General features: G+C 38.0%; 1 protein-coding gene across 3 annotated transcripts in view; it reads left to right on the forward strand.

Annotated features, from left to right (window-relative positions):
- Nucleotides 1-12763, forward strand: part of zcchc2 (zinc finger, CCHC domain containing 2) — a 61870-nt gene that overhangs the window by 21402 nt on the left and 27705 nt on the right. For all 3 annotated transcript variants that reach the window (XM_088919366.1, XM_088919367.1, XM_088919365.1), the window contains exons 4-5: nucleotides 9555-9626; nucleotides 10883-10983. In XM_088919366.1, coding sequence (XP_088775492.1) covers nucleotides 9555-9626; nucleotides 10883-10983 — 173 coding nt within the window. The remainder of the gene's footprint in view (nucleotides 1-9554; nucleotides 9627-10882; nucleotides 10984-12763) is intronic.

A 12763-nucleotide genomic window follows, 5' to 3' on the forward strand; every position in this document is an offset into this window, starting at 1 on the left:
GATACAACATGAAGCAACAGTAAAAGAAGGATAAATGTGTAAATGTGTGAAATGATAAGCACGAGAATATTGTTTTAATGACTCCCCAGGTGCAATGCGCATGTGATTGGCAGGTATCCTGTCAGGAAAACATTAGGAACTTGGCCTGGTTTGACATCATTAGCTGGGGCCAGCTGGAGGGATTTTTTTAATAGCTCATCAACCATAAAGTTGTTTTTTATGTGTTTGGTATGAAAGCCTACACACAAAAACAGTTAATTTTTTGGCCCCTCATAGGGGAGCTCATGCAAAGCCAGTTTTTGACCATACTCCATCTTTAATAAAGCAAGTGCACTAGAGTGATCAGGCATGCTATGATTGAAGGGCTTTATAAACAGGCCCTTCGGAGTTAGATGCTGTATTATTTTTTGTGGGGTAAAAAAAATGTGTGTGTGCTGTGTATGCTTTTGTACTGTAAATCGATCTCGATTATCATGCAAATTCCAGCAACGGTTATCGTTATTTTTTAAGATCAGACAAGGTATATGAACATTTCACTAGTTTAAATAAACTAGCTTATGAACATTGACTACTCCAATTTTCAAGTAGATCTCAATGTTGGTGGTGTCATTTGTGCTTTGCTTTTTAGCTGAAAATGTAATTTAAAGCTACATTTTTCTTATGGAACAGTTATTGGTTTTATTAAAACTTATTTCAGATCAGTGTGCCAGTCAATATTTTCAATATTGTACCATTGCATTCCTGGATTGCATTGCATTAATGTACTTTATTACACGTCCCTGCACTATTTAGAACAGCTATACCTTTGCATACTGTAGATTTCTGGATGTTTCATAAAGACAGCTTTATGAGACATAAATGACTTTTTAAGATGACAATTATTCCTTGCTTAAGAAAATAGAAGAGGTGGAATGAGGATCATGCCTGCTGCAGAGCTGAGCTAAACTTCTGTCGCGTTTTGTTTTAGATGTGCAAATTGCCTAATATGCCTGGATTGGTTTTTGCAAGCCAGTGTACCTCCCTGCCAAAGAATGTTCTGTTGCGCCCATCGTGATAAAGCTGAATGAATGAGTGAGGAATGCAGCCATTGCTGGAACTGCATTGTGAGCCTAAATGTCAGTGATGGAAACTGACAGACCACTGATCCCAGCATGGTGCTTTCAGTTTGTACTGTGTAGAGAGGAAATGTGCTGTTGGAAAGCAGATGGCGGGCTATTATCACATTCAGAAAAACTTGGTTTATTTTCCCTTGTTGTTGGATAGAAAATGACCGTAGTCTTTCTATACGCGTTCATGGTTAATTTTACCTGGCATCTTTCCTGTCATATCCTTAAGTCAGATCAACTTGGATAAAGATGTTAACTCAATAACTGAGCAACAGTAATAATAAAAATCATTTTAATAAAGTTAATAACATAAATATTTTTTTTTGGGTTATTAAGACTGCCTTTGTATTTATAAAATAAAGCAGTTGACAAAATGCAGTCAACTTTAAGTAATGCAGGAAGCTGTGTAATATATGGACTCGGTGAAATCCTGTCCCGGAGTGAATGAGCTGAGACTTCAGTGAGTCAGAGCAGGTGGATTACAGAAGTAGGTAGGGCTTCTAAGAGAGCAACAGTTACCAAGTCTTGGCTGAGCTTGGCATTAGAAATATAAGATGAACTAAATACTGTAGTTTTCTTATTTCGTTGTATACACAGAGTTTTGCACAGTCTCTGAGCTTTCCATAGATAAATGTTGTTTATAGAATGTTACATGTAGGCTATAACATACACTGTGCATATAATACATAATTGCAAAGCACATACTATTTGATGTGAAAGTTCCTTGAATTGTTGTTTGTTACCTTTCACATGTGTTTAGTTACTCAGTAAACATACATTTTGAAAAAACAGTAGTTTAAATTGCTCAGGTTATGGGGTCCCGTCCAGTGTGTATCCTGCCTTGCACTCCTTGCTTGTTGGGATATGCTCAGGCTCCTCTGCAAGCCTGTATTAGATAAAGCAGTTTGAAAATGGATGAATCTGGACTCCTAGCATCTCCTAGCATCTTTGCTGTTCACTCTTACATAAAATAGTTTTGTATGTAAGGCGGAGCCTCTTTAATGTATATAACAACATAATGTTCTGGATATAACTATTACTTTATAGTATAAAATGGGCCTTTTTTCATTTCTGAAACCTAGTACAGTTCTGTGGATAAAAAGAAAAAAATGTTAACCTTTCTCTGTGGTGTGAACTTGGAAATGGGGTCAAAGGTTACACAAAATATTTTTCCTACTGTATATAGCCCTGCTCACAGATAGCAGTAAGACGTTTTCCAGTTTGGTAGGTAGTAGAAACTGAAATCCCACATTTTTCCACTGAGGGAAACCAAGGGTAAAACATAAAGATTGTGGTCTGTTTCACATTTTTATGAGATTTGTGGTGGAGTAGGCTATTGGGTTAACTTAATCAGTAGTAACTTTGTTTGAAAATATTTGATTAATTGAGCAGAAGCCCAGTTGCAGTTAAGTATCTGGTGTTAATCTGTTTCAGTTTCAGGAGTCTGTCTATTGATGAGTTATTTGTAACTTTATTATAAAAGACTGGCATAACATTATCATCCATATTCAAGTTCTAAGTTATGAAAAAGGATAACCATAATTCTTGTTCATGTTAGAGATTCAAATATATGGCTTGGTGGTTTGTGTGGTTTAGATATTTTGTGGAGTAGGCTTTTCTGTGTATCATACTGAAGTATGGAAGGGACCTACTTATATGTATCTGGAAGCTGAATAGCATAAAGCAGTTAGCCCTCAATTGAGAACTGACTGAATGCAAGCAAATATGGTATATACTTTAGTAAGGGCTCATTGATAACCCACAAAATCCCTTACATTGACCTGCGTATGATTAACGTACATGTGTGAGGAAGTCGAAGCTAGAGTGGCTGTCATGACAGATTTTGTTGTATTAAGTAGAGCTGATCAAATAGTGGAATAATGCATTCCTGGCGGGGCTGGCTCAGACTGAAAGTGCTGAGTTGCTTATTCTTCTTTCAGACTCTGTTGACATAACATCACCAGTTTTTGAGTGAAGCAAGGACAGTTCTCTATTTTGTTCTGATCAGCAAGAAAAGGCTAGGCCATTCTTGCAATATCTTTGAGTTTCAATGTTCAGTGACATGCAACTGTATAGAGTGTGAAGTCAATGCAATGATCTTTGTGTGTAGTTTTCTGTAGTTTGTGTATAGAACTTGTCTTGCACATTAAACATCTGTTCAGATCGAAACCTTCTGTGTGAAAAAGCTTTCTGAATCTGATTATTTGTAACTTATAAAGACTCTTAGAAAATAAATTCCTGATGTTCACTCAACAGTTTATAAGCACTTGGTAAATATTTATTTCAGTGATTATATGGCTGTTGGGCTGTTTTCACAGGGAAAAAAAAATATTGCACATCTTGAATTCTTCACGGTTCAGTTATGTGAAAATACTTGCAAAGCATTCTTTTGTTTTATTTCAAATAATATCTAGACTGAAAAACTGAGAAACAAGCTTAGATTCGAGATTCAATCAAACATGAAATGGGATAAAGTTGGCCCTGTGTCGTTCATCCCTAAGGTGCTGAATAGGTTTAACATGCCACCACAACATTGTTACTGTTACCCATCTCATGTTGCTGCTTTGCAAAAGCAGCTCCTCGGTTGGTTACTCTGAATCTTAGAAGTCTGTGGCTGAGCTGTTGCTTGCATGTCTGGGTTAGTTATTGTGCTTCTTGCAGAAAGTGATGCAGGTGTTCGGTTGTGGTAGATTGTTGGACTTGGAGTTCTTGAGCCATCTGAGGCTATATTCCTGAAAACCTCTTGTTCTTGACTCTTCAGAAGAAACTGAAGAAAATTAATATGAAACAAAGTGTGCGGGAGAACTGTCATGCCGAAGGAGTGGGAAAGAATGCATTTTGGAAGCCTGGAAGTGGAATGTCTTTGAAGTATGGCTAAGTGCCATTTATAAATATATGCATTTCAGCAACTGATAATGCTGTAGCATCCCTTAGGAATCATTTCTTATGTTGTATATAGTCACAAAGAGATTTTTGCCTGCCCACACATATTCTGTTGGTTTCTTCCAGTTGTCTGAGAAAATGATTTTAACTGCAGCTTTGATGGGGTTTTTTTCCCCCATTTCCATTCATAGAAATGGCATGCTGCATTTGCGACTAATAATGGTTTACCAGTAAGTACATTTGGATGAATTATTTTAGAAAGAGCAATTCTTTGTGGAACAGCAGCATGGGGGTGGGGTGGTTAGCATTGCTGCCGTGGAGCACTGGGGCCCTGGGTTTAATTCCTGGGGTATTCCTGGGATGCTTCCAGTAAATTTACCTCAGTCACGTCTGCAAGTGTACATTCTGACACTGGTCTTAACATGTCATATTCGTAATATAATGAATAAATCATTCTTAATGTTTCATTCTGTTGTGAGCACTTAGCATGCCATAAAAATACACTTAGCTTACACTGCCTTTCCATTTCACAAGAGAATTGAAGACTCTCTTGATGTTAGAAATGGATCATGTTCTCTGCAATTTGTTACGTATTTTTAAAGCTTTAGGCTATTATTTAGTATTCAGTGAAGACAAGTAATTTCTGGTTTGAGAAGGCAACACTTCACCAAAACAAATAAAAAGCTTTTGGCAGTGACACATGACGTAGCTCAGAACAGGTTTTTTTAAATAGGCTGCATTTTTTTCAAATACTGTACGTTTAGTAACCAATGTTACTGCGCAGCAGGCGCCCTTGCTTTGATGGTGCTGTTTGGGGAAGTTTGTGTAATAAAATGCTGAGAAAGTGCACGCTTCTCATATCTTTATACCTAAACAAACATGTATGGAGCCACAGTGTAAAACCAAAGAAAACATAATCCGGACACGTCAAAAGCGCAGCAGATGTTTAATTTACATAGCCAGTGCTATGTGTGTGCCGGAATCTTGGAGAAGGTTAACGTGGAGATTTAAAAGCCATAGTGCAGATGGTCTTCCCTTTTAGATGGTTCCCATCTCTGAGGACAGATCCCTTCCTTTCCAGTGTCCCCGTGTTTCGGTTTGCTGTATCAAAGACTCCACACTGTGCCATTCTGTGATCTGCACAGCCTGAGGCAGAGTCTGGAACACCCTCCTGTCGTTCTGTACACTTTGAATGCGTCGGTCTGTTGTGGATTGCCAGTTGCCTCACAGCCTTTAAACATTTGCTCTTCAGCCTACACAGATCTTTAAATGGGAGTTTATGAGTGCTTTTGTCTTGTTTTGCATTTCCTTCTCTAGTGCTTTGTCCTATTCCCTGCTGTTTTTATGCATGCAGTTTTGAAATCACATTGCAGAATGTCAGAAAGAGGTATAAGAAAATTGCAGAAAAGACCCTGGCATGTTGTAACCCCTTTACTGAAAAAAAAAAATCATTCAGCAGAAACATTTTTGGCATTTAAATTATTGTGATGTTTTAGTTCCTGTGTTTCAGGACTAGTGTAGTACAGCCAGCATAGCCCATTTATGTTAAAGTGATGGGGCCAGTACACACAGCAGTGGAAAGATATCAAAATATAAAGTATGTGTGAACGGAAAGCACATCCAGGGCTGCCATAAATGTTCCTGGTAATAAAGACCAGAAAGAATAATGAGCCAGCATTTTAACATTAGTGAAAAGTGTTGCACTTTGGACAAAAACATAAACATAAAAGATGTATGAGAGAGAGAGAGATCCTGTGGACAAATTATGGGTGATAATTTAAAAAGTCAAATAAAATGTTGAAAAACATGTAAAAGATCAAGTGTAAATTCAGATTGCACAATGAAATTATGCAATACTGTAATTTGACCTTATCTAGAATACAGTATTCAGTTTTGTACTAGACTTTAAGAGAGGAAGTAGGCTTAAAGGCACAAGGCACAAGGTTAGATTAAAACCTGAAAGACATAAACTCTTCTGCCTCCAGTGATCAGTGTTTTGAGGCTGAAGTTTTAAAGTCTTAAGAGGAGTTATCTGGGGGGTGATTTCAGCAAGTAACACTAGGTATACCTCCTAAGTTGCAAGAAAATGCCTCATCCATTCAGGAGTGATTGTCATGTCATGAACAGTTTCTAGATTCATTGGGTACATGAAGTTAGAGACATGTCTTTTTCTCACGTGTACTTTGTCCCCATGTTGCTAAAGAAGGTTCCTAGGCATGTCTTGCCAGGGGAAAACAGCTCACATTCAATTTAAGTGACCACAGATGTTGAGCGAGCTGGAGACTGAGGATAACCAGATCCAGCAGTGACTCATTTTTCCAGAAGCGACATTTCATATTTACAGCACCCGTGCAAGTCTTGGCTCTTTATTTAAGGCAGTTCACAGACAGTCTTGAGGTATATGCCGACATAATAGGAGTGGTGGTGTTTATCAGCTCATGAAAGACTGGGGTGTAGTCTTCTTGACCATAGTGTTGAATTAAAGTTTTTTTGAGGCTCTGCTGGGCTACAGACAGAGATGGAGAACCCAGGATTCGGCTATCAAAGTTGTAATTCTCATGGGTGCTTCCTGAGATTTAAATAGTGCGTTGAAAGGAGTTAATCCATTCAATTCCTTGGAAAATATAAGGTTATTGCTACCCAGTTGTTGTAAGTTTTGATTTTTATGCTTTATGTAGGCTTATTCTAATCCATTTGTTTAGTCTTGATTTTGTTATGTAAATATTGACTGAAACTCTCAGGAAAAAAAAACAGAACAGTTATATTTGTGTCTTCTTTGCATCATACACTGAAAGTTAAGCATAATAATGTTATTCTACTCTAAATGTGAGTAAAGGTTACAATGGAACCTTACTAGAAGTAAATAAAATATTCAGTTTCAGTTTCTAGGTGTTTTCCCATTGTATAGCTTGTAGTGTTCTGGGGTTCCCTTTTGCTTGATAGATAAGACAATGTTTATCCCTTTAGCCTAACCGCATTTTTACGTCAACATTTGTCCAACACTTTCCATCTTTTTTTGCTCTGGCCTGCACTATCTGAGTGAAAACTGACTCTGAACATCCAGCTGACTTTAATTTGTGCTGGAGCTTCACTCTGTTACCTTTTAGACTGAGACGGTGAGCATTCCGGGACCCGTATGCACAGCTCCGGCACCTCCTCACACCAAAAAATTTAATTTCCCTGAGAGAAGAAAAAACCTTGAAAGTGGACTAGAAGTACAGTATACAAAAGAGAGTGAGACTCGGCGTTCTGCTCCTTGCTGTGCTGCATGCACTGCATCTGTAGGTAACGGCATCGACTACATAAAAGAAAGAGCAGACGGCTGTCAGGTGTATGTAAAAAAAACTCTTCTAGTGTAGATTACTCTCAAATTTGCAACCCTGTTCCTGTCATAATGGCTAGAAGGCTGTCAGATATACTGTGATTTTTCAGTAAAACTACCAGAGAACTTCTGACGAATCTGAACCAGAGTAAAAAACAAAACTAATGAAGACCCCAAGCAACAGGCAGAAGTGAGTTGTGCTCCAGATGTGGTTCCAATTAATGAGGGTGCTCCAAGTCTGGCTAAAGCACGGCTGTGGAAAGTGAGAAGCAGGATGCACCAGGCGATAAAGAGGATATCAATCTGGATTATGAAGCTCAGGTGCTTCCAACCATTTGGACTACTGAGCAATTTAAATGTCATCAAACTAAACGCCAGCAGCAAATTATCTTGGCTGCATGAAATGCCGAGGTAGATTCCATTGGTCTAGTGAAAATATTGGGCATGAAACAGACTAAAGAGTGCCATGCACTGTGACCTTGGCTGATAGAAAAATCTGGAGCAAAGGGCACTGGGGGAATAAGGTTGTGGAACATATCAAACCATGGCACATTTAGGAATTGAATGGGATTGATATGAATTGATATGGGAGTTGTTGGCATGTGGTTAACAGTGGTGGCTTGAAAATGTGTTGAAAGTGCATTACATTGAGGTTAGCGTTACGTGCTTATCGCAGTTGAGCCCTCCGTTATCTGTGTTGCACCTCGTACATTGGTTTTCTTCTGTTAGCAGTGAGACTTGACACCTTGTGATTTACAAATGAAGTGCTCCCAGAATGGTGCTAGCACAGACGAAACAGGCCATAACAGAAATTATGGATGCTGTACTGCCTCAGATCCATCCATCCATTTTCTAACTGGTTTATCCGGGGAAGCAGGTGCCTATCCTAGCAAGCAACTAGTGTGAAGCAAGGTACAGTATACCTTGGGTGAGACGTCAGTCCATTGCAGGGCACAGACAGATACAGACTCACACACACTCGCACCAGGGCCAATTTTTCCAGAAGACAGTTGATCAATTTTGGATTGTGGGAGGAAACAGACTCATGACCTTGGGGGGAAAACATACTGTACAAACCAAACTGAACTATGCCGCCCTCTGTCTCAGACCCATTAGAAATCATTCAGAATTATACACAGCATCACAGGAATTTTCAATTGTTTTATCAAATATGCAAGTGCCCATGGAAACTGGCAAGAAATAATAGTAGATTTTTGTTTTCTAAAATGTATCCTTAAAAGTTTTTTTGTCTGTGAAACTGATGGTTTTTCTGAATGTATCCTGTGACTAAATTACACTTACAGTTTTCATTTGGTAGAGAACAGTGTTCAATTTCAAAATTTGATGAACACCTAGCAATAGAATTGTCCCGATGGTAAGAACTGGCCAGTGCTTTCTGCTCTATATTCATTGTGGCCATGGATTCACAAAATTGACAAACGCAAAACCTGTTGTGACCTCATAGCGCTGACTAGTATTTGTTATATTTCTTTCATCTGTGTTGAAGTCAGAGATCAATGGGCATTTCTTCTTACTCATTTACAGGCAGGATGTTAAATACTCAAGTTCTAGGACCGCCTGAAAATCTATGATCTAACTTAAGCTATATCTGGTTTCTTTCACCTGTCCTTGTGGTCATTTTTCATTGACATTACAACTGGAAAAATATTTTTTTCTAACTCGTAAAATGCATTTGTGTATATAATAGTGTTTCATAAAACATTAAAAAAAACATTTTTTATGTTACTTTTTATTGGGAATATGACCTTTGAGAGGGTTTTTTGTGTTGTCATCCCAATTATTACATTATACTTAATGTTTTTGCCAGTCACTGTTCATTCAGACATCTTTAAGTCTCATTAAACAGAAGTATGCACACTGAGTGGTAGTGAATGCCTTTAAAAGCACTATATACATGCTTGTTACAAATCTGACACTTTCCATATGAGAAGCTGCATTTTTTTACTTTTTCAGATTCAGTCTTTAAACTTGAACACAATGGATTATACTATATTTTTTATGTTTCACACAAAAGGAGCACCAATATTCCATGCATTCAGATTGGACTGGAAAAAACTTGAACCATTTAGTGATTCACTTAGGTTGGTTAGCAAAAGACAGTGGCCCAAGAGTTACAGGCCAAATTATTTGGTTCATTTGTTTAACTGTACATGGGGCAAATCTACATAGAAGGGTATTTTGCTTTTATAAGAGATCTAAAATGAGCTGTTAACCTTTTCTAGGTGAAGTGGTCTGATTCTTCATCAAGCTGTGTCACGAAAACATCACAGGAGCTTGAAGACTTTTTATTTAAGGTAGGTCTGCCTTATTTTTTATGTTCTTAATGAATGAAAGGGAGAGAGAATTATGCAAATGTTTCAATACGAAATGCAACCTGAAAAGAAACAAAGTGTAGTCTGAGCTTGTGCCCTGTGCTTCCTGGAAAGCCTCTGGGTTCAGTCTTATCAGGAATACCAGTAAGAGACTTTCTGATGAGATTCACTCTTATGGGACTTTAAAGGATGGCCTCTTTGAATTTCTTCTGAGCCTAAATAGGCAGCACAAAGGTTATAATGCCCTGGTACACAGTTGTTTTTTCTGAAAAGATTTTCACAGTTCACAAAGGAATTTTCATTAAACCATTTCTACAAGGGTTGCCAACTTAGTGTTTTCGTTTTGCTGTCCCCAATCTCATACCTCCTCCTTTTATAAGCAGATGTTTTTTATAGACTCTGCTATTTTTCTATTCCTTTTTTCATTATATGCACAAGTATAGGGTTTAGTACCCCTAACTTAAAACAAAGTTATGGGTTGAAAAAGCATCCAGGTCGCATCAGGCTACCTACATTTGTGTAGTATATCCATGATTTCTAAACAGTGGATGGACACAGTGTGAAGGTGTACCTCTATATCTACCACCGCAAAAACCTATGCAGCAGGCTCCATAGTGCCTTACAGGAGGGTTAGCATTGACTGGAGCAGCAGCGCATCATGTGCTGACATCATGGCATGCCAGCACATGCCAGGGAAGCTGTAGCATCTTGAAAGCCAAGAGCGACCTAGTTGACGAACACAAGATTTATCTTGATGGTCTTGTTGGTGGTCTGTCAATGGCATACTGCCACTTGCAGGGATAAGAAGATTTCAACCACTGGTCAGAGCAAGTCTCCTTACTGGTTGAGGCAGTTGATAGCCCCCTACCGTTCTGTTTTCAAAAGTTTACACAGTTCATTTTCTCAAAAGCACGCAAACTATAGTGTATGATTGTGTATTCATGAGATCACCTGTGTTTGTGGTTCAAAGTAATAATGGTCCAAAGGTACCTTTATCTGATGGGTATGATGTGAAACTGTCATCACTTGCAGCTTGAATGTATCTCTTAGTATTGTTTTGTTCTAATGATATATATTTTTAGCTTTCCAACAATAAAAATTGTTCTCATCCCTATTAGTTTGTTTCTGTGTACAGTGGACTATTGTATTCTTAAAACTACTGAAGCAACACTGAAAATGGTTTGCCAACCTGATGGCATTCTTTATCATTTTCCCTTTGTCACCCATCTGAAATGAAGCTTCCAAAGGAGCAGTCCACAGAGTCGTTCGAAAAGGGCATTTTGAGATTGCTGAGCCAAGGAGATGAGTTGGAAAGCAGAGAACTGGAGCGAACTTTAAGGTTTGTTGTATTTCAGTGTTTTTTTTCAGCATTGGAGAAAATGTTTAACTTGGCAATATAGGGTATACTATATAGAGGGAGAAAAAGTGGTTAGAAATGGTAATACTCTTTTTCCTCAACAATACGTTCTGTCTCACAGTAAATGGTAATACCCTGAGATCCGTGTGGGGAACTGGTTTTGTGCTCTGGACTTGGAACAGGACAAATGTGGGCTCAAATCCCAGGCAGGGCACTTTTGTTTTACGTTTGAACGAGGTATTTCACTCGTATTGCTCCATTAAGATGCCCAGGTGTATAAACGGATGCAAGTATACATCCTCTTGTTTTCCTCTTGGAAAAATGTGTCAACAAAATTAATAATTGGTCTATTTAAGATTTTTTATTTAGATCCCATTTAAGTATATGTTATGGTTAAATGGGATCTGAAAAAAATAAAAATAAGGCTTACATGATAAATGTATAAAATTTGTAAACGTTTTATCTAGTATTCATCTACTATATTTTTCACAGTAGAAAGAGAGCCATTGTCTGCTCTGTGATGAAAGCCTTGCTTTCAGTGACAATAATGCCACCTTCTGGAAGCTTGAGTTGAATAACAAGTTCCTACTGACAGAGTTTCGTTTTCCACAAATTGAAAGCATTATAGGTTGTTTTGCAGACTCAGGCCTTAAACTAAAAGTCATCCATGGGCACCAATAAGCTATACTGGCTTCATAAGGCCACAGTTGATAGTACTTTTTACATGCAGAAGAGAAACAGCTGGTATAGACACATTGTCACTGATGACGTTTATCAGTCTGAGTTCAAAGAAAACCAGCTTTAACATAGTAAATTAGTGAACACTTCAGTGATTTTAATGAACAACCCTTTTAACAGATTAAACATAACACTTTAACATTCACAGGCTTTTATTTCCAACGTATCTTTCCGTGTTAGTTATATGACTAGTTTTAGAAATTCAGGTACTCGTTCTGCTCATTCTCATGGTATAGACTTTGTTACCTAAGTATTAAGGTCATGACAGATCCTATGGAATGGTTTATAAGATTAAGGGTGTTAACCTCAACATCCTGGCTTAATTATACTCCAGGCTTGTTTAGTCTAACCAAGCTAAATTACTCCCTCAAAACCATTGTTGAAGTAATTTCTCAATTGTCCACTTTAATCTGCTCTGTAAGGATACTTGTTGGCTTGAGTGGGTGCAGCACTTCAAGCTTGGATGAAGTAGGTCCTCATATGTGTGAAGCTCTCTAGGATTCTATGGAGTGAAAATTACTATATAATGCAAAATAGAAAAGTAATTTGTATTTATGATTGTGATATTAATATTTATTCTTAGTACAGTATACGTTTTATTTTGAGTACTTCCTTACATACATTTGATTATTTGATCCAAAGCGTACTTTATTCAGCCCAGTGATTTCAAGTGATTTCAATTGGGATGCGGTCACATTAGGTGAATTTCCGAGTTCAAAACTCAGTATTTGGGAGCACAAGAGGGTGTGTGGCAAGTAAGGATAGAAAGAATCTGTATTTTTTTTACACTCTTTCTCTTCCTGAACTCAAAAGTTTCTGAAATCTCCCAATAGGGTTCACCCAGACATGTCAAAGGGCATTGCCCACTTTGAAGTACTCCTTACTGATGTATGGCTAACCAAGTGTGAAGATTGTGTGTTCCAATAAAACATGAAAACCGAACACACTACATTACAAAAAGAGAGAGCAGAAGCACAGAGGTTAAAGCATTCTCTCATCCTGCCCTGACACACCCTGGCCGCCT

Source organism: Atractosteus spatula, chromosome 6 (assembly GCF_055471065.1).
Source record: "Atractosteus spatula isolate fAtrSpa1 chromosome 6, fAtrSpa1.hap1, whole genome shotgun sequence".
Taxonomy (NCBI): Eukaryota; Metazoa; Chordata; class Actinopteri; order Semionotiformes; family Lepisosteidae; genus Atractosteus; species Atractosteus spatula.